Source organism: Cryptomeria japonica, chromosome 7, assembly GCF_030272615.1.
Source record: "Cryptomeria japonica chromosome 7, Sugi_1.0, whole genome shotgun sequence".
Taxonomy (NCBI): domain Eukaryota; kingdom Viridiplantae; phylum Streptophyta; class Pinopsida; order Cupressales; family Cupressaceae; genus Cryptomeria; species Cryptomeria japonica.
Genome location: NC_081411.1, coordinates 856913414 through 856935659, shown reverse-complemented (window position 1 = coordinate 856935659; position 22246 = coordinate 856913414). Strand labels below are relative to the sequence as shown.

The window sequence follows — 22246 nt, the reverse complement described above, 5'->3', positions numbered from 1 at the left end:
AATTCTCCCCCACTATCAGACCGAAGAGTAATAATATGATTACCAGACTCTTTTTCTACTAATGCTTTGAACTTTTGAAACACAGCAAACACTTTTGATTTCTGATGAAGAAAATACACCCACATTTTTCTACTAAAATCATCAACAAAAAGTAAAAAGTACCTGGACCCAGTGACAAAAGGAGTAGCCATAGGTCTGCAAATATCAGCATGGATCAGTTGAAGTACCTTAGAAACTCTCTAGGAGTTGCCATCTGAAAAGGGAGTCTGATGTTTCCCAACCTAACATGCTCCGCAAACTCCGAGGTTCTGGGTTTGGATCTCTAGCAATCTGATGAGAAGATCTTCCCGAACAAGCTGAGAAAGATAGTGCACATTTAAGTGCCCATAACGCTAATGCCAAAGTGCACTAACAGAGGAGCGCTTGGCTGCCATGGCAAGCTCCTGAGAATCAACTAGTCTGAATAGACCATGATCCTCAAGACCCACAGCAACAGTTGTCTGAGTCTCCAGATCAATGATACTGCACTTATGTGAACTAAAGGTCACGTCTAGCCGAGGAGAATGTCTCAGAATTTGACTGACTGAGAGAAGGTTAAGTTCCATTCCTGGAACATAGTACACATTGAGGAAAATTAATTTCCTCCCTTCAGACTGAATCTGCACATTGCCCTTTCCGACAACGATGTACTCTTCCCCTCCTCCAAAGATAACTGAATTTGAGTAAGGCTGAAAATCAATGAACCAATCCTGGCGATGAGTCAAGTGGCATGAAGCCCCTGAATCTATATACCAGGTTAGTGCAGAGATCAGCGAACTTTAGATCAACACCAGTTGAGGTGATGTTGAGGGTTTCGACAAAATGCTCGTAGGACTTTGGTAAGCTCTTCAAAGTTATCACAACCATGTCCTCCATTTTCTAGCCAATGGCTTCCAACTGGTCACGAATTTCCTTGATCCGATTGAGATGATCCTGAAGGGATTTGCGCTCATCGATGACAATAGAGAAGAGCATATTTTTCAGAAAGGAGGCTCTACTCTTATCAGACGTCTCATGCAGCGTCTTGAGATGCTCCCATATCTCGACAGCTATTTTGTCGGAAGGTATCTGAGGAAGCTGATCATCGATCACTGAAAGCTTGATGAGCATGACAGCTTCATGATTTTGCTCATCGAACTTGGTCTAATCAGGACCGGCTGCAGTGGGACGAGTGGCCTTTCCAAGAACTAACTGATCAATAACGCGATACTCAAAAATGGTGACCATCCGCTGTTTCCAGGTATTGTAATTTCTACCATTGAATTTTTTACTTCCCTCGAGCAGAATATTCGTCAAAGATGCCATCAGGAAAAACTGAGGTCAAAGCTAGTTGACTGAATAACGGCACGAATATCGAGGCAAGAAATTTAAATGCGTGAAATCGCGTAAATGCGACACGTGCAAGAAAACAAAGGCAAAAAACAAGCACTGATTTCGAGGCATATTTTAAAATATTTCCGACATGGATCCCAATGTACGATCGGCGAAAGACTCAAAAAATTCTGACAGCAACCCAATTGAGGTTTCGAAAAACCCAAGTAACAAATTTTTGAGAAAAAATATCCACAAAACGCTAGTTGCGAAAAAAATTACTTGAAGGTTCCAAAAAACCTTTGTCGACTAACAGGAACTAAGAAATTTTGCAGAAAATAGGTGCAAAACCCTAGGCACGGAAAGCACAGAGCCACGACTTTCAGATCGCGCAGCAGATACACGGAAGAAAACATGATTCTACAAACGTCGCGCGATAAAAAAGAAACCGTTTTTGAAAAAACCGAATCGTGAAAAATCGCAATGAGAAGCACACAAGTTGCTGAAAGACGAAGGTTGCGAGAGAAGGGCATAGTAAATCCGTCGAATGCAAACCGTGCGTCGCGCAGGGAACAAAGACAAACGGGTAGCGAAAAACAAATCGCGACTTTTGACCCTTGTGCAGGCACGAACAAGCTAAAACACGAAAACCCCTTCTCAGAAACGGAAGCTCGAAAAAAAAAGGAGCCTGATAGTCACACGAACAGACAGCCAGGTGGTGCAAAGAAGCCAGAAAAATAACAAAAAAATATCAACCTTCTGAAAAAATTTCAAAAAAACTTCTTTCGAAATTTTGAGAAAAAATTTTGACAATTTTTTTAATGTTCTAGCTCTGATACCATAATACGCTAGTATTTGGTAAAAAATTGATGTATTTACTAATGATCAAACCGATCATTAAATAGAGTTACAAGGATCAATGTTTCTAATTAGAAACAAACAATAACTGAAGCAAGAATAGAAACACTCTAATATTTACAATATTGTACATAATTAACCATTAAACAAATAGAAATAAGGATATTCTAATAGCATTCACAATGAGGCTCATGAGGGAATTGCAAGGCGACATAGGAAAAAGAAATCTCACCGGAAGCAATCGAATTGGTCACTTAGTATGGAAGTTATTTCATACAATTTCAAAGGTTTACCTACATCAGGGTAGTTGGTTATGATGGCTTTCCTCAAAAACTACCCAAATATGCAGAAGACAAATTTGTCCTAATTGAGGTATGTAAACAAAATTGTGAAGTTAATACTGAGAGAAAAAAGATTGTTATTCAATTTCCTATTGGATTGGGTTATTATGCCTACAAAACCCAATCAAATGCATTGAACATTGATAGGAATCTGGTGAGACATACCACCTCAACTTATGATCACCTTAGGCTACACTTCGATAGCAAAAACTTTGTCAAAAACAATTTATATTTAGGCCTTGCATTTAATTATATACCACACTTGAAGAACTATTGGGTGGAATGTGTAAATGACCATTAAGTCTAGAAGCACAATTGGATGAGATTAAGCCTAAAGCAAATGATTGAATAACAATTGGGTTGGGATGTAGAAGGTGTCGAAGATGATGAAATTGATTAAGTGGACCCCATCTATGCGACTAACATCCAAACACAGTCATTAGTCCCTATTGACTAGAGCCTACTTAAGCATAGAGACATGCCAACGAGGACTGTTGTAGTCCTAAAGAGGACACAAATATGGTTAGCAAAGAAAAAGGCAGAGACTTCAAAGGTTGTTCCTAAAAAGTCACAAAAAGTGGGAGGTCAAAATAATCCAAGTGTTGTAAGTGTCTCTTCTTTTGTCTCTTCTGCTGAAACAACATCAACAGCCACTCCAAGTGGAAGCAGAGGAGATGAAGAATCACCTGAAAAGGATAGGTCCCTAGAGAAAATTTGTGGAGGAGGCTCATTACCAGATACAGGGGCATAGAAGAAAGGTGAAGAAGGAGAAAATAAAGCTAAAGAATAGGAAGGAGATAAGGGGAAAGGAAAAGAAGTGATTGGGGATCAAGAACAAACAAATGGAGCAACAGACTCCAATCCTAATGAAAGCCCCAAAGGCAATGAGTCAAACACATCCTTTCCCTTTGACCTGCAAAATATAGAAAAGACCCCACAAGTAAAAAGAGCTCTATTATTTACTCTTAATTCTATGAAAAGTGCTATGTAAAAATAGATTTGCTTCAATCTACTTCCTTTTGTAGTGGAAGGGGCTTGAGGGGGGGTATTCCCCCCTCTCTATTTCCTTCCTTTCTTTCGGCTTTCTTGCTTTCTTTGTCTTTGGTCCTTTGTTGCTTTTGTTCGGGCACCGTTTGGTGTCCTTGCTGCGGGCTGGCCCCCCTTGTTTGGCTGTGGACAATCCCTTTGACCCGTTTTGTGGTCTTTTGTTGGACATTAATAAATTGTTGTTATCTTATCTCCCAAATCTAAGAAGCTTAAGGTCACCTCAAGGATAGTTGAGGATGAAACCACGGATCATCTATTCCTAGAGATTGCTCATCCTACCACACAAAAGGACCCAAGTGAAGCTACAATCGCTGACTTTAATATGAATCGAATTGACATGGGACCCCCTAGTAGGGATGCAAATCTATATAACTTTCAAGCAACATCTACTAAATTGATGGAGAGGATGGAAAAGGATAACTTTGGTAAAGAGTTAAAAATAATGGTGAACTTACTTTCAGATTGCTTGAGATCATTATTGGGCCCATCCTCACAGTCATCCAGCTCCTCATATTTTATATTAAATCCTAAATCTGATGCCAATAAAGAATGGATTAAGAAGATTTAAGTTAAAGTAGGTCCTTTCATTGATAGTATGCGGAAGGCATACAGTGAGCTTATTCTAGCAAGGAATGGTGTCAATTCTGAAATAGAAACCACTAAGCAAGAGGTAGTTGCATGCCTGCAAACAATAGAACTCAAAGAAGTTGTAGCCCTAGGTGCAAACGTTGTTGTTGTTGAGAATATCATTCCAAATGTTAATGTTTTGTAGCTTCAGTTAGATTATTCTAACTGATGAAATCAAATGCTTAATTGGCCTATCAGCCTTAAGCATTTGATATCTATCCTTCACGAGTATTAATCAGATTATTTGATTTATGTGTTTAATAAGATTCTTTCTTTAATTATTAATCTATGAAATATGATTGTAAATTAATCATATGTATGTATTTAATAATGTATATTTATACATTATTAAATACATACATATAATTAAATTGATTATTTTAATCATATTTAATCATATGTATATCGATATTGAGTATCGATCAGATAATATATTCTAAGTGAATCATATTATTAAAGTATATCGTTATCAAATGCAAATTGGAATCGATAACAATCGATTAACCTTTGTTATGTATCGGCGTGACTATCACAGCCGATAAGACATATCTGTGTAGAGACATGTCTCTATGTGGACATGTTCCACGTAGAGGCATGCCTCTACATGGGCATGTCTCCCTCTATATGTAGAGGTGGTCAATTGGTACTTGTGAACATACAAAAATATTAAGCGTTGACACAAGCCCAACTGCCACCTTCATCACAGCAGCCCGTATGCTGGTAAAATCGATAAGTAATATATCGATTGTTTCTTTGTTTTAAACAGCACTAGTAGAGAGATCGATATTATTATAAATTGATCATTGGAACAGCAGTTCATATTATAATCAATATTCGTAGTGATTGATAATACTGTAATAAGACTTGGAGATTACATTCTTAAATTTAAAATATCCTATATTCAAATCTGATAAAACTTCAACATGGTAACAGAGCCAGTCTAAGGAAGATCCGATCAGATTTGAGTCTAAAGGCTGTCGAATTTATCATTTGAATCTTTTCCTTTAGAAAAATATATTTCTTCTACAAATGGCCAATGGTGTTAGGTTCGAGGATCGTCTTGAAGGCACCTCTAACTTTGTCTCATGGAAATTCAGAATTATGATCGCATTAAGAGAGCAAGAGTTAGAAGCTTTTGTAAAAAAGGAGATAACTATACCAAATGAAGAAGATGAGAAGAGACAATGGATAAAGAACAACAATAAGGCCATGAAGCTATTAGTGGATGCAGTTAAGGATCACATAGTACCTATAATCTGCAAGTTGGATACAGCATTCAAAATGTTCTCAACATTAGAAAGCATGTATGAAATAAACAATACAAGCAGGGCTCTATCACTCAAACAAAAACTTCATCATGTGAAGATGAACAAAGGAGAAACCATTACATCATACTTCATGAGGATCACAAAATTAAGGGACCAACTCTCCACCATTGGTCACTTCATTGAAATTAAGGAGCTAACTATGTTGGCAATGAATGGATTACCAGCTTCATGGGAAGGATTCATACAAGGAATTAGTGCTCGCTCAAAACTCTCAAAATTTGATCGATTAAAGACAAACTGCATTCAAGAGGAATCCAGACTAATGAAGACATTCATGTGCTAAACTCTCATTCTCACAAAAAGGGAAAGAAAAGGAACTTCAAAAGGAAGGACAAAGATACAAGAGGAAAATACTCATCTAAGAGAAAAAGGGATATGACCAAGGTGCAATTCTTTCAGATGTCACCAGTATGGGCATTACGCCATAAAGTGTCTAGACAGGCCAAGACCTCAAGCCACTATTGCAAAAGTTGGTAAGACAGGGTTAGAGAATGATTCGGAGAAACTTGTGTTCTACTCAGCACTATCAAGTCAAGTATCAACCATTCCTAATACTTGGGTGATTGATAGTGAAGCATCACATCACATTACAAGATTCAAAGAAAATCTTGATAGTCTAATAGAAAACTCTGATGAGGAAGTAACTATTGGGGATGATTCAAACTATCGCGTAAAAGGAATTGGGACCTGTACTATAAACCTGAATTCAGGCATTTCTCTTCAACTCACAGGTGTGTTATATGTTCCAGGGATAAAGAGGAATTTAGTCTCCATTTCAGCTCTTGAAGACAAAGGATATAGAATCGCCTTTATGGAAGGAAAGGTCTTGGCATGGCCAAAGAACTCAACCATCAAGAAGGCTTACACTATTGGATTAAGACATGGGTGCCTCTACAAACTTTGCATTTCTTCCTCTCAAGCCCTAATCCATGAGTCCACAAGTACATGTGAAATTTGGCACAGAAGGTTAGGACATCTCCATTTTCGAGCTCTCCCTTCAATTGAAAAAACGGTGATAGGACTACCTAAGCTCAAGCAAAATCATGAAGGAACATGCAAAGGATGTGCCTTGGGGAAAAACATGAAAGGGATTTTTCACTCCAGTGGGAGCAAATCTAAAAATGTACTAGAAATTATTCATTCTGATTTATGTGGACCCATGTCTATAGCCTCTTTAGGAGGATTTTTGTATTATGTTATCTTTGTAGATGATTTCTCTAGGAAGACATGGATATATTTTTTTAAATGTAAAGAGTCAGAAGAAATCCTTATGAGATTTAAGGAATTCAAGGCTCTAGTAGAAAATATATCAAGTAAGAGAATTAAAACACTAAGAACAGATAATGGGGGGGAATATACTTCAGATGACTTTAAAAACTTTTGTATAAATGCTGGGATTAAGAGGGAGTATACAATTCTTTATAATCCTCAACAAAATGGGGTGGCAAAGAGGAAGAATAGAACTATTGTTGAAGCTGCTAGAGCTATGATGTATGATCAAAACTTAGAAAGCTCTTTTTGGGCTAAAGCCTCTAGTACTACTGTATATATACAAAATAGATGTCCTCACTCTCTCCTAGATGACAAAATCCCTGAAGAAACTTTCACTGGAGTTAAACCTGACATAAGCCACCTAAGAATATTTGGATGTCCAGTCTACATTCATATGCCTAAAGAGAAAAGATCCAAATTAGAACCCTCAGGAAAAAAGGGCATATTTGTAGGATATAGTGAAACATCTAAAGCCTACAGAATCTACATACCTGGACAAAGATTAATTGAATTAAGCAGAGATGTCATATTTGAGGAAGACATTGCTTTTAGAAAATCTAAAAGTACTCAAGAGTTAGAAGATCAAGAATCTCCTCTAAATATGGAAGAGGATCTTGCTCCTGAGATTCAAAAGGAGACTCGTGAAGTAATAGAAAATGAAGGACAAAATGAATTCATGGATCCTACAAATGAACCTAGAGACACTAATGTGAATTGAAAGAGGCCACTTTGGGCAAGGAAAATGATTAAAGAGGCTAAAGACTATGCAACACCTCAAGGGACCTTCAGGGAATGCAAAAGACCTCACAGGTTCTCTAGCTATGTTGCCTTGATGAGTGAGATCATCAAATCAAAACCTTCCAGTGTCAAGGAGGCCATTAAAAATCAAGTGTGGAAGGATTCTATGACAGAAGAGTACCAGACCATCATTAACAATGATATTTGGGACATTGTGCCCCAACCTAAAGATAAATCAATAGTGTCTTCAAAATGGCTTTTCAAAATCAAACATGCGGCAGATGGCAACATTGAGAAATACAAAGCACGATTTGTAGCCAAAGGTTTCTCTCAGAAGGAAGGGATTGACTATGAAGAGACTTTTGCCCCACTTGCCAGATATACTTCTGTTAGAGTTGTCATTGCCATTGCTGCATCTAAAGGATGGAAGATTCACCAGATGGATGTGAAGACCACCTTCCTAAATGGGGTAATAGAAGAGGAAGTATACTTAGAGCGACCCAAAGGGTTTGTCATGCATGGAAATGGTTCTCATGTATGCAAGTTGAAGAAAGCCTTATATGGGCTCAAAAAGGCTCCTTGAGCCTGGTATGAAAGGATAGATAAATATCTTTTGGGCTTAAACTTCTCCAAGAATGATGCAGATCCGAATTTGTACTTCAAGAGTTTGACATGAAGGACTTGGGTCCTTTACATTATTTCCTCGGTTTAGAAGTTTGACAACAGGCAGATAGCATCATCCTAAATCAAGGAAAGTACACTATTGATATTCAGAAAAGATTTGGAATGATGGAGTGTAAGCCTATGTCTATCCCTATGGAAACAAACTTGCACAAGTTAAAGGAAGCAGCAGCGGAATCAAAATTTGCAGATCCCACCTTATACAAGCAGATAATTGGGTCCCTGACGTATTTGGTTAACACCAGGCCAAACATTTGTTATCTAGTTAATGCACTTTGTCAATTCATGTGTGAACCAAAGCAGATACATATGGTTGCAGCTAAGCATATTCTGAGATACCTGCGTGGTACTATTGGGTATGGTATTAAATACACTAATGTTGACCTAGATCTTCATGGATACACGGATTCAGATTGGGCTGGAAGTGTGGTAGATAGAAAGAGCACATCAGGGTGCTGCTTTAGCTTAGGATCAGCTATGATTTCCTGGATTAGTAGGAAACAATCCTCAGTGGCACAGAGTTCTCCAAATGCCGAGTACATTGCAGCTTCCATGGGAGCAAGGGAAGCAGTATGGCTAAGGAAACTCCTTGTGGGATTGTTTAGTCAACCTTTGGATTCTACTATCATCCATTGTGACAACCAGAGTTGCATAAAACTTTCAGTAAATCCAGTGCTCCATGACCGGTCAAAGCATATTGAGATTTCTTATCACTATGTTAGAGATATGGTTGAAAGGAATGTAATTCAGCTTAAGTATGTCAGTACAGGCGAACAGACTGCAAACATTCTTACCAAACTCCAAGTCAAAAGTTGATCATTTTCAGGACAAACTTGGTATGGTTGAAAATGTAAGTTAATTTGAGATTAAATCTAAATTATTTAATTTTGTTGTACTAATATCACTAAAGATGTTTAATGTGTGTTGGTTAACAAATTTGTCCTTCTTAAATACCTTTCAAAAATGACTCCCAAATACCCAAATTGAAAGACAAAAACAAGAACCAATAGTTGAGTCACTTGCAATGGTGAGTGCAAGTGCTCCCTGAATTTTGATATGAAGGTACAGCTCCCTTCATTGGATAAAAATGTATATTTTCTGAATATGCTTTTAACCGAAAAGCAATAAAGGCAACTAACATCTGCTCATAGCCATGACACAGATGCGAATAGCAGATTTATAATGAAGTGAATGAAGATAAGTAAAACACAGTTTATTTACCCACACGCACGAAAATACCCTTTCCGATAGAATCAAAATGCTCTGGACTCTGATCGAGTCTCTCTCATGCCTCAAAGGACAAGGGGGATCAGAATACCCAAACAAAGAGCTAACAACAGATTTCTTTCCAGCATACAAATTATTTCTGAAATCAAAGTTTCAGAATCAAATGCATATACACAATTTGATGTAACAGAAAAGGCAATGAAAGGTAATTACAAGAGAAACAAAGCTCATGGTAACCAAAAGAAAATATTGACAGATGCGCAGATCAGCAAAATCTTCTTTATTTCATCAATGCCAAAATGTGTGCTCACAGACTCAACACTCCTGAAAAATAAAACTATGTAGTCCTGAAAAACTGCGCTGCCCTCTCTTTTTTTACAGCAAACCCAGAAGAAGCCTCCCTCTTTTTCCTTTTATTACATATATATAGCCTCTTTTTTTTAAGAGACTTTCAGTTATCAATAACTGATTCTTGAAAAGATTATTTATTTCCTCCTCACTTAACATTCCCGTGAATACAATTCTCACCTTTAAGGAAATAAAGCTCAAATATTTTAATACATAATTTCCCTTGCTAGCCTCAGTGAATACTTTTTCACTTATAGGTGAAAATACTTGCCCACTTTCCTTAGTGTTTGAGTTTATATGAGTAAGAACCCAAGTATCTCCCAATTAATGTGACTGTAATTGACAGTTTTGATAGTGTTGTGCTCTGTTATCCATATCTTACAAACAAGACATAATTTTGGAAATCACTCCAGTGAGGATTTAGAAAACTAGGTTTTCTAAAACATATCAAAAATTCATCGAGATCCAATGAATTGAGAGTTATGCCCCCCGCACAGAGACTGATTTTTTTGTCTAAAAACAAAAATCTCAGAAAATCCGTGGTTACAGGTTGCATTGAGGCTTGACATTGAACCTTAGACAAATCACCATTATCAGCTTTCTGGATACAAATGCTCTAAATGTTGTCTCAGACTTTCCATGTGATTCACCAAATTCGCTCAGTTCAAATGCATCAATCTTTCCAACCAACATATCTCTTGTCACAATAGTCACACTCCAAATCTAATCAATAGAAGCTACCTTCTGTTTGTAAGCAGAGGCAATGATTTCAGCACCTTAGCAACAATTTCATCTTCTTCAAGGGTTCCACCAACACATCTGATACCTAGGACAAGTTCATTTACCTTAGCCATGAAAGAGTTTATGTTCTCATCTTCTCCCATTCTCAGCATTTCATGCTTTCCTTTCAAGCTCTACAATTTAGCAGCTTTGACTTGTTTATCTCCTTCATACAAGGTCTCAAGCTTCTCCTAGATCTCATGTGCAGTCTAAAGTCCCATCACATTAGTCATCTTTGAATCAATCAGAGCACTTAGCAATGCTTCCTTAGCTCTAAGGTTATTTATAGCATCCTTGATCTCAGTAGCAAAAACCAGTCCATCCAGAAGAACAGAATAGGCATCTTTTGTCATCTTCCATATAGAATAATTACTTCCATCGAATCTTGGACTTTCCTTCTTAAAAATATCACCTCCAGTTGCCATCCTAGATCTCCTCGAGCGATCAAGCTTCTTTCGGAGGATCGAGCTCTGATACCAATTGTTGGCAACAACAATGAAGGTAAACTAACATAGGGGGTGAATCAGTTTTCACCAAATTAACAAACTTAACCTCAACAACAAATATGAATAACTGTAGCAACAACAAAGATAAGAAAATTGATAACACAACACACAACACCAAGATTTTGAGGTGGAAAACCCAGTTAGGGAAAAAACCACAGTGGGAACCAATCCACAATTAGATGATACTCTATAGTAGTATGCGTAAGTATTACAGGTACTAAGAGAAGTCATTGGAACAAAACTCCCCCCCATTATCTGACCTTAGAGTGACAATCTGAGAACCAGATTCTTTCTCAACTAAAGCCTTAAACTGCTCAAATGTACTAAACACATCTCCCACATTTCACAACTAAAATCATCAACAAATAACAAGAAGTACCTGCAACCAATAACAGATGGAGTGTTCATTGGCCCACATACATCAACGTGAACCAACTGAAGGACCTTGGTGGCTCACCAAGAATCACCATCTGAGAATGGTGTCTGATGTTGCTTCCCAGCTTGACAGGCTGCACAAACTCCATGATTTTGAGGTTGGATCTCAGGTAAACCAATAACCAAACCCTCTCGATATAACTGAGAGAGATAGTGCACATTTAAGTGCCCATAACGCTGATGCCAAAGTGTTCTGATGGATGTACTACTAGCAACCAAACCGTGCTCTTGAGAATCACCGGAATCAACAAGTTTATACAAACCATGATCCACGAGTCCCATAGCAATGATGGATGTACTACTAGCAACCAAACCGTGCTCTTGAGAATCACCGGAATCAGCAAGTTTATACAAACCATGATCCACGAGTCCCATAGCAATTGTAGTACGAATCTCCGTATCAAAAATGTTGCAGATGGATGAACTGAAGACAACATCTAATTGAGGAGAATGCCTCATGATCTAACTGACGGAGAGGAGATTATCTTCCATGCCTGGAACATAGTAGACATCAAGAAAAATTAAAATTTCTACCTCCCGAGTGAATCTAGACAGTGCCCTTACCAACAACTGTGTACTCTTCTCCTCCTCCGAAGATGACTGAATCTGAGAATGGTTCAAATTTCGTGAACCAATCCCAACAATGAGTAAAATGTCGCGAAACCCCTGAATCAATATACCAAGCAAAAGAGTGGACTGGATCTGTTGTTCTCGTGGCCATAAAAGCATAGAATGCAGATTCTTTCTGCTCGGAGTGCTCTGCGACGTTTGCCTTTTGTTGAGACCCTCCCTGCTACTTTTGTTCAAAAGCCAATCGAATTCGACACTCGGTCTTCATGTGGCCAAACTTATGACAATAATTGCACTGAACGTTCTTCTTCTTCTTGCTGTCCTGAGAAGAACCAAAGCCTTTCGGCTGAGAAGATTGAGTCTTCCCTTTGTTCTTAGCAGAAGATTTGGCAGAGAACGCTTGCTCGGTGGAGGTAGAACTGGTACTGCTTCCAAACTGTTGACGCCACCGATCTTGCTGTAAAAGCTTGTTACAAAGATCGGAAAGCTTCAAATCGACATCAGTGGAAGTGATATTGAGCGTTTCAATGAAATGCTCATAAGATTTGGGCAAACTCTTCAGTGTGATGACGACCATGTCCTCGTCCTCCATTGTACAACCAATCACCTCAAGTTGGTCACGGATGTCCTTGATCTTTGTCAAGTGATCTTGCAAAGGTGTCCTTCCATCCATCATAATCGAAAAGAGCATGTTCTTCAGAAAGAATGCTCTGCTCTTGTCAGAAGTTTCGTGGAGACTCTTCACATGATCCCATATCTCCTTCGTTGTTTTGTCAAACGGTACCTAAGGTAGCTACTCATCGGTGATGGAGAGTTGATGAGCATGACTGCTTCATCGTTGCGCTCATCTCATTTGCCCTAATCTTTTCCGGCAGTAGTTAGACATTGAGACGCGCCCAGAACTACTGCATCAAAACAGCGATACTCGAAAATTGTTAACATACGTTGTTTCCAAGTGTTGTAGTTGCGGCCGTTGAACTTCTGGCTGTTTCAAGCATTATATTCGTCAAAGATGTCATCACGTACCCTGAGTTCGAACTGGTTAAGGCATAAATTCCAGTGCACAAAAACCAGAAAATGAAAACAAAGGTTTTTTTATAAATTCTGCAAGTTGGATTCTCAGACAAAAATTGAAACCCTAGCACGGTTTTCGAGGCAAAAAGAATTCAAAAGACCCAAAAAAATCCGAAGAAGACCCAAAAGAGCACTCATAAAACCCACAAGGAATCTGTAATCAGAATTATTTTTCGACTGAAGGGTCAAATCTGTAGGCTCAAAAACCAAGGCACAAAAAACGATGCACCCAAAAACATCTGACAACCCAGTCCAGATTTCAAAAAACCTACCAAGAATTTGCAATCGAAAAAAAATTCCGCCTTGAAGATGAGGGTCAAAACCCTAGGCGGAGATGCAAAAACCCTAGCTGCGAAAAAAAAGGACCCAAAAAAAACGGACAAGTACCTAGATAGCGGAAATATTTCTTGGCGCCGAAAATAGACTAAGGGTTTTTTGAAAACCCTAGGCACAAGCCGGAAACCCTAGCCACCATGAGCAGAGAATACCCAAATAGCAGAAAAAAATAGCCGCTTGTTTTGTTGGCAGAAAATCGCCACCATGAGCAGAGAATACCCAAATAGCAGAAAAAAATAGCTGCTTGTTTTGTTGGCAGAAAATCGCGAAAAACGCGAAACAAAAAAAAAAAAACAGAAAATCGCAAAAAAGCATGTTCATAGTGAAATCGAGGCCAAATAAAACACGAAAATCGCGATTTTTAAAAACGCGTGGATGAAAAACCGTGTCGGCGGGGAGGAAGAAATCGTGGGTGTTTTTTTTTTTTTTTAATCCTGCGAAAATCGCTGCACAAAAGCATCGCTCAGAAAGAAATAGAGAAATTTCCACTCAATTTTTAAAATCGCCAATTATAGAAAAAAAATCAGCAAACAAACGCGGGATGACAGAAAACAGACGCGGGTAGGGCAAAAAAGCCCTTGAACAGACCCACGTAGCAGACACAGGAGCCAGGCACAAAAAACCCTAAACAGGTTTGGAAGAAATTTCAAAAATATTAGATAGGACAAGATTTTCGATTAGTTCCCCTTACCCTAGCTCTGATATCATGTGAATAACAGATTCACTAGTAAAAATATCTTCATCATTAACTGAGGAAAAAGTTACAAAAATATTGTAGCTATTAAATAAGTTACCTACTTCTAACTACTGACTATTGTAGACACTATTGACCATTAACAGTAAAGAAATATTATTCTAACAATTATTTTATCATCGACATCTTTATGGTCGACATGTATATTTTTGTGGCAGCTACCATTTGTGCTAGACAAGCTTACCATTATTGGCAGGCTCTCTGCAAATATTTATGTACATTGGTTAGCCATATTGTATTTTGTTGGCCATGTCCCTTCTCTATAGGTTTGGTCGGCGAACTTTGCTTTCATTCCCTATCGGCCTACTTTCAATGATTTAAATGGGCTACTGTTAGCCACTTGATCGGATAGTTTAATTGATTTGGTCGCCCCATTTATGGTATGCAACACACTTTATTTGGATTTTATTTAATATTGGCCCGCATTCGTGATTTGCCTGTCGGTTTCACTAGAACAATTGTTTCTTTCAATTGGTTGAAGGTTGGCCCTCGTGGACTTTTGTCTGGCGACCTGTACTCCCCAAATCGACGACTTTATGTACCATTCTATAGACAAGGGATACTTGTATTGTAAAGCACATTTATGTATGACAACCAATAAACCCTTGGATTTGATCACTCCATGGTCCGCAATCATTATCCTACACACAACACAAGCATATTTATTTTGTTTGGTGCTTGCATTGATCGGCGTTTCAAGCTCATTGGTCTGCATTTTTGGAAAATCAATTTTTTCAACAGGCACATTCATTGATGGTCAGCTTGCCATTCATTGATCAGTGCATTTTTGTTACCACATTGCATTGTAATTTGTCAACTAGTACATCTTTTATATTTGGTGATTATTGTTTTGTTGATCGGCTTATTCATTGTTGTTGCGGTCGCTTTCTTTTGGTTGGAGCTCCTCATTGTTTTTTGATAGGCACTTTTACTGCATTGCATGGTAAGCGGTTAATTCCATGATCGGCGTACCTCTTCTCTACCCATGTGCACTAGTTTGTCAGGTGTGTGTTAATTTGTCAAGCGTAGGTTAAATCTTGTGGGGGCATTTTTTATTTTGCAATGACTACGTGTGTAACATTTATGTTGGGGTGTTTGAATGGGTGGCACTTTATTTGTTTGGTTTATTGCTGCTAGCGCCTAGCCCAAATCATATGCCCTAAGCGCTTAATTGCCATTCCACCACCATTAAGCATTCTAAAACCAACCCTCCACCCAACTCTCTACCCACTTGCCAACAAGGCTAAAAAAAATTCAAACCTACACCAACATGGTCATATTGGTGATATGACACCTTTCAGCCCCTAGGTGTTGTAGTTGGCCCCCTATGTGCCCATGAGGGGTTTTCTCATTTTGGAAAAACTTTCTCAAACAGAGGCAAAAAATTTCAAACAAGATATTACTGAAAAGCTGGTTCCGCCAATTTTTGAGTGGTGTAGACCATTTTCAAAAATTTTGTTGTTTGAGCACTATTTTTGGTGTTTGAAGCTATCTTCATTTTTGGCTCTTGAGCTCAACTTATTGTCACGATCTCCAATTTCGCAACTCTTGTGGCATTGGAAAGGTATTGTGGAGCTCTTTCAATCCATCCATGCACTTTTTCCAGATTTTGTCCAGGGTATATGTTTGATTCATTTTTGCTATTTTTACATACTAGTCGATTACTTGGACATTTTGATAGTTCGAGAGGTGCTTCCTTGATCTAATCACCTCATTTCAGCAATATTTTATGTAACTGATCTCTGATTTATCATTTGAGAAGTGTATCATTGTTGTAATCATGGGTTATTCAACTCATCCTTCTATAATTCCTTTGACTAAAGATAATGATGAATCTTCGCAAAAAGGCATTGTAAAGCATTGTATGTGGCTTAATCTTTTGCCCCATCTTTATGGACTCATTCCTAAGGCAAAGACACAATGGAATAATTTTGTTTGGAGTAATAGAATGATCATATCATAGGATTGATTTTTTGTAGTTTCAATGGAAGCATCTCCAAAGAAACCTACCAACAGATTAGACGAGTCAGGTGCCCACGCATAGTTTGGACCAAGATTTGGGAGATTTTTGGAGATCCTCATGTTCATCCATTCCCAAATGATCCTGCTTCAGAATGCCTCATTCCAATTAATGGCATTAACAATCTTCCATTTGATGATTATACCTTAGAGGAGTTTGAATATGATGCAAAACTTGAGTGTCTTGATGATCCAAAGACTACTCCTACAACTTCTATTTCTCTAATTGATATCACAAATTCATCTTTTGTTGGTGATTCATTGAGAACTTCTATTGATTGATTGCAACAAGTATCTAGTTGTCTTCCTCATTGGCATTCCTATTTAATAGACATTGCTTCATTGTTTGTGGAGTCTAACATTGCTTCAGATTTGGAAGACCAAATTTAGGGTTTATCTCTCTTATATGATGGCAGTCATGGCACAACTGTTGTCACTTGATATTTGTCTTTGGAGCTTGTTCAAAATCAATTTCCACTTGTTCCTTGTTTATCACCTTCTATTGTGATTGGGCATGTACCCGATTAGTTTGTGACATCTTCATCATCCAAGGACTTGGCGACACATGAGATTAATTCAGAGAAATCTTCATAAATTTGGATCCCACTTCCTACCAATTCCTATCCAAAATGGGAAGCATTCCTACATTTGTACTTGGTTTATCCTCTTCCCAAGGGGAGAAATGTTGTTTGTAGGCATTGGACTATGTTTTGTCTTCAAGCACTCACCATTTCTACAAGACATTGTAAATTGTGTGGGGGCTATGAAATCTCTCTCTTTCCTCCTATGGGGGGATCATTGATTGTATGTTCATGATGGATGTAGTCCTTGGGTGATATCATTGAGTCATCCATACATCATCCTTTCTTGTTTGTTTTTTCTCTTTTGGAAAGGATTTTTGTCCCATTGCGTTTTCTCCTTTTATCCCTTTATGGGAGATTGCATTTGCATTGTACATGGATACCTAAAAAGGTTTTGTAGCCGAGACCCATCATCATAATAATCTTGCATTTTTGCATAATAATCTGCTACCTAAGTTGCACTTAAGGGGGGTTCTTGGTATGAATAAGGTTTTGGACCTAGTAAGGTCTTGTACCTAGTGTTTTCACTAGTTTCTAGAAGGAGACTTATTCACATGACTTAAGTTTACTCAAATCCTGGGTGTCATTCTAGAAGATTAGTTAGTTGTCACATGATCTTCTCTTATCGCATGACAACTACTTTTAGTTACCAAAGTCAATGTAGTTGCCTAAGTCAACATTTAAGTTGTCCCATTGCATAGGATTATGACACATGTCAACATCTTGTCTAATCCTACCTCTCACCTTGCCTTTATAGGCAAAGCCCTCATATACACTTTCATGTCTATTGTAATATTCAATCAATCTTGCATTGTTGAAGCAAATTATTTTTGCCTCTCTTGTGAAAGTTATTTGGTCTTGTGGGGATGATAGGGGTGTTTTGGAATCACCTATCTACTCCAACAAATTTGGTATGGTCAGAATTGTTTTGGAATCACCTATCTACACCAACAAATTTGGTATGGTCAGAATTGGTATGGTCAGAATTACATAGTTGTGTCATTTTGATACTTTTTGCAACATGGATAAATGATTAAGTTATTAAATAATCATTGGCTAAGTTGTCTAATGGTGAAAATATTAAAAAGACAACTTAGTGTAATTTTTTTTTTTAAAGTGTTATATGTTGAGCATCAAATGGGACACCTAGGAAAGGGGATCTTTTTATACATTGGATTATTATTTATTTTGAAAAATAACATTGTGGAGGAAAAAGGAATTATTAATTTTTATTATTGTTAATTTCCCTCCAAAAAAGTTATAAAAGGAGAATGAGAGATCATTTGAACGGTTAGACATGAATGGATATTTGCATATATACTGAGAGAACCTATATTCTTCAATTTTTTTGAGGAGAAAAACCTCCGGAATTTCTAGTTTTGGGGATGTAAAATCCCCTAGCTAGTTTGGATGGTCTCAAACAGAGGCCATAGCTGCATCTGCAAGTTGGAAGTTTTGGGTTTGCGCAAAATGGAGACATTTGATGTATTTTAAATTTATATTTTGGATTGCTCATGTTGTGATTGTGAGTGTCCAATTCAAGAGTTTTGGAAGTGTTTGAGTGCTAGTTGAACCTCATATGTTGGTCGTACAGTTTGCCTGATCCATACCAATTTGAGGTTAGTGCATTTGACGTTGACAAAGTATTGATACCTGCTGTTTGGATTGGGTTTGCGAGTTATTTTTCCAACAGTCCGAACAACTTTTTGGGAAGAAATTATGCTATTTGGGACTGTACAATTCTACAGTTGGATCATACCAGTCATGAAGAGAGGCATGTGTGCTTAGTAGGGGAATCGTCTCCTTTTTTCAGTCTTTTTCTGTTTCTCCTTGATTGGTGATGCCATGAAGTTATATCAGCTTTCAATTCATTTTGAGGACACACTTTGCAAATTTATGATGATTTAGGGGTGTCATACACCTTGTACTTTTTGTATTAGATTTATTTCCAGGACTTGTTTTGACTGAAAAATTGTATCATTTCGACATTATAGCTGTAGCATGGTGTTTGGTTCAGAAATAGTGGTTTTTGAAGTGGTAGTTCAGTATGGACTTGTCAGGTGTGAGTTGGGCAATGTGTGTGTAGACTGTTGAGTCTTATCCTGCTGCTGTAATGTATTTTTCTAGTGATTTACTGAGTTGCAGCAGTCACAAAGATCAGCAAGTTCAGTGCTGAGTTGTTCTAAAATGCATGAGAATGAATATGTCCTCTACCTACTATTGGTGAGCAGCACATTAATCCTATTCTAATAATGATTTTTGTTAATCTGTGTACTTACAGCAATATTTAAATATGATCCGAATATTATATCAGTTGTTGCGGAAATATATTATCGCATTGGGTTAATTTGTAATGCAGTTTATTTATATCTTGTAATACCCTTGATGGTAGTACCACCAATGGTTCCTTTCTTGATCTCTGATGTATTGGTTCACCCCACTGAAGAAGTGATAGTATTGTAATGCTTATCCCACTTAATAAGTGGAAGAATTGTTTTTCCATGCCCCACTAAATAAGTGGAGATTCTGCATTTTCTCACCACTGAATAAGTGGAAAAGTTGTTTTCGCTGACCCTACGGAATAAGTGGAATTGTTATAGCTGGTGTAATTGCACTCTGCTGAATTAGCATGAAGTGCCCATGTTTGTTGTATTGTACACTCTGCTGACTAAGCATTGAAGTGTTCTTTCATTTTCAGTTATTGCATAGCACTCCACTCAAAAAGTGAGATTGGCTGGCTTTCTGCCTAGTGCATTTTCTTTCAAGTTGCTGCATATTAGTTAGAGGGTGTGATCGTATACACCGTATGCTCTCACCTTGCCCATCTCAAGAATTGGGTGATCCAAAAGTGATAAAGGCATTGCATTGTATTTCAAGTTTAGTCGAAAAAATTTCAAAAAATTGGGGGGCTTATTACAGCACAAAAACAATATCCTGCTCTCTTATGGTCAGCATGGAGGAAATTTTAGTCAGCCTTCCTCCGATTCAAATAATTTATATCATAAAGATAAATATCATACATAGAGGAAACGCCTTGCAAGCATACATGCAATCTGTTCCATTATCATCTTGCTGTATGCAAAATTACCTTGAATAAGATTGTCTTGCTTTAAAAATATTTCTCTAAGCCTGCTCTGTCCACAAGGGTTGTACTTGAGATTGAACTTATCAAACCGATGGAAAGTGTTCTTGTCTGCGTGTACATCTAGTAGATCAACATTAAGATCATAACTGTTTCACAAATAAGTAAAAACATATCAGTGAACTTCAAATGAAAGTACTAAGCAGAGAATACTTCTTGTAGCTATTTAAACCCTGGTAATTTCTTAAAAAAAAATTACCCAGTCAAATCCAGGCTCTCAAAAACCTCTTTCAATGTCAAATATATTCCATCTCGATAGATAACTACCTACACAAAACAATAATGTTTAAACCATGTAATAAATATACAAGAAAAACATAGAACTGGAACTGTGAAATAGTTTTCTAATCCACCTTACTTCTTGAATCAAGATTATTCAAAAAAATTATTCATTGTTTCATATTTTAGTGCACTTACCTCATCAGGTTCTTTCCTCAGCTTGGACTTAATAAACCGTAAAAGATGTTTCTGATTCATGCATGATGAGTGGTGAACATGAGTATCAACTTTTCTGACATTATAAAAATCACGATGAGGGGCACTCTTTTGAGCTAGAAACTCCCTGTCTGCATTAAGCATTAGATGAAGACTGAATTTCTGCATCAAATGACAAATAAATGAAGTTCATCTTCAAACATACAGTGGAGACATAATGATACAAATTATCAACCTTTGGCTTCAAATGAATTTTTTTATCTGATTACATACTGAAAGTAAATAAAAGATGCACTGTTTTAGGTGTTCGACTTTACAGTCATTCCATCTATATTAACTTGCCTGTTCTAACAAACGGAGTCGATGGTGGCATAGAGTACGAACATTTCCCACAGCTATAATTTTAAGGATGCGATGCAAGTCAGTGAAAAATGTTGTAGCATCAGGAACTGGGAAAAGAGGTGTCGTTTCTGAACGAAAATTCAATGCAGTTCAGCTTATGAACCAAATAAATAAAGTATTTCCATATCTAATAACATAATCAGAATATAGCAATCTGAAAGCAACGAATCTAATTTTATAAATTCTGGAATTTGATGCTTTATTTTTAACCAAAAATAAAATAGCAATAACAATTAATAGTAAAATCTGCAAATACAAAGATTATAGCAGCAACTTTTCATACCATCTTTACTCGCATAGACTTGGATTACACCATTCACCATCTGAAAAGAATGCTGCAAGGAGAATAGAACTACAGAAAGTCATTGCCCACTATTGAGAGAATGAAACTTTGGTTGAAAAAGGAACATTAAACAAGCTAATTTTTAGATATTTGTTTGCTGCATCACATATCTTACTGATAATTTGCAAAGATCGTGTTGATTGTTACTTTATAAATATTAAACATTTAGGGACAGAGGAATACTTACATCTGTTTTTTCCTCAGTTTCATAAACAAAGGGATCAGGGTTTGGCTTAGGAGTGCAAGGATCTGTTACGACTTCCCTCTCCCATGGAGCAACCATATCTCGAAAGACATACTTGTTGCGCAATTGTAGACAGTCTTGCAACATTAAACAGACTTCCTCCTCCTCAGTGGATGGTGGTTCTAAAGATTGATTCAAGAAGATAGATCGAATAAAATTAGTGAGATACTACAAAGTAAAAACATATTACTTGTACATGATCCACCAAACAGAAAAGATGGTACAACATGATTTCTGACAGATTTTGGAAAGTATTAGGAATTTAGTGAATAATTCTTCCCCAAAGTAGCTGAATTCCATCTACATTACTGATTAGCCAGTTTAATTCCTTCCTATCTCCAGAACCAATCAAATATTTAATAATCTATTGTACAAACCAAAAGTTTTAAAACTTGGACTCACCGCGGACTTGGCAAACCAAAAATTTGGACTCGGACTCGGACTCGTGAAAGACTCGCAAAAGACTCGGCAAAAAAAAACCGTAGTTTTACAAAAAAAATAAAGAAATTAATGCATTTAGAGAACATAAGAGCCATAATTGAAACATTACACATGTCATACGATCTACAAATGCGCAATATTTGAAATTTCATCATTCATACTCATAGTTTAACTCTAAAATGTATAATAGCAGCATAAGTTTATAAATGTTTACAAAATTACATATAATGATATGTCCAACTCCAAATGTGAAAAACAACAATGAACAAACTAAAGAGAAGACTACAAACTAATGAAAAAGTCCAGTGTTCCACTGGCGTTGGGGACAGGGGGACAGGTTTCCGAGACGGGGGAACCAAGGGCCTAA

General features: G+C 37.4%; 1 protein-coding gene across 1 annotated transcript in view; it reads right to left on the bottom strand.

Annotated features, from left to right (window-relative positions):
• Nucleotides 1–22246, bottom strand: part of LOC131047038 (AMP deaminase) — a 103288-nt gene that overhangs the window by 21940 nt on the left and 59102 nt on the right. The window contains exons 4-9 of the mRNA XM_057980831.2: nt 21382–21560; nt 21135–21186; nt 20792–20919; nt 20432–20611; nt 20214–20281; nt 19961–20103 (exon numbers count right to left, since the gene is read on the bottom strand). Of these exons, the coding sequence (XP_057836814.2) occupies nt 19961–20103; nt 20214–20281; nt 20432–20611; nt 20792–20919; nt 21135–21186; nt 21382–21560 (750 nt within the window). The remainder of the gene's footprint in view (nt 1–19960; nt 20104–20213; nt 20282–20431; nt 20612–20791; nt 20920–21134; nt 21187–21381; nt 21561–22246) is intronic.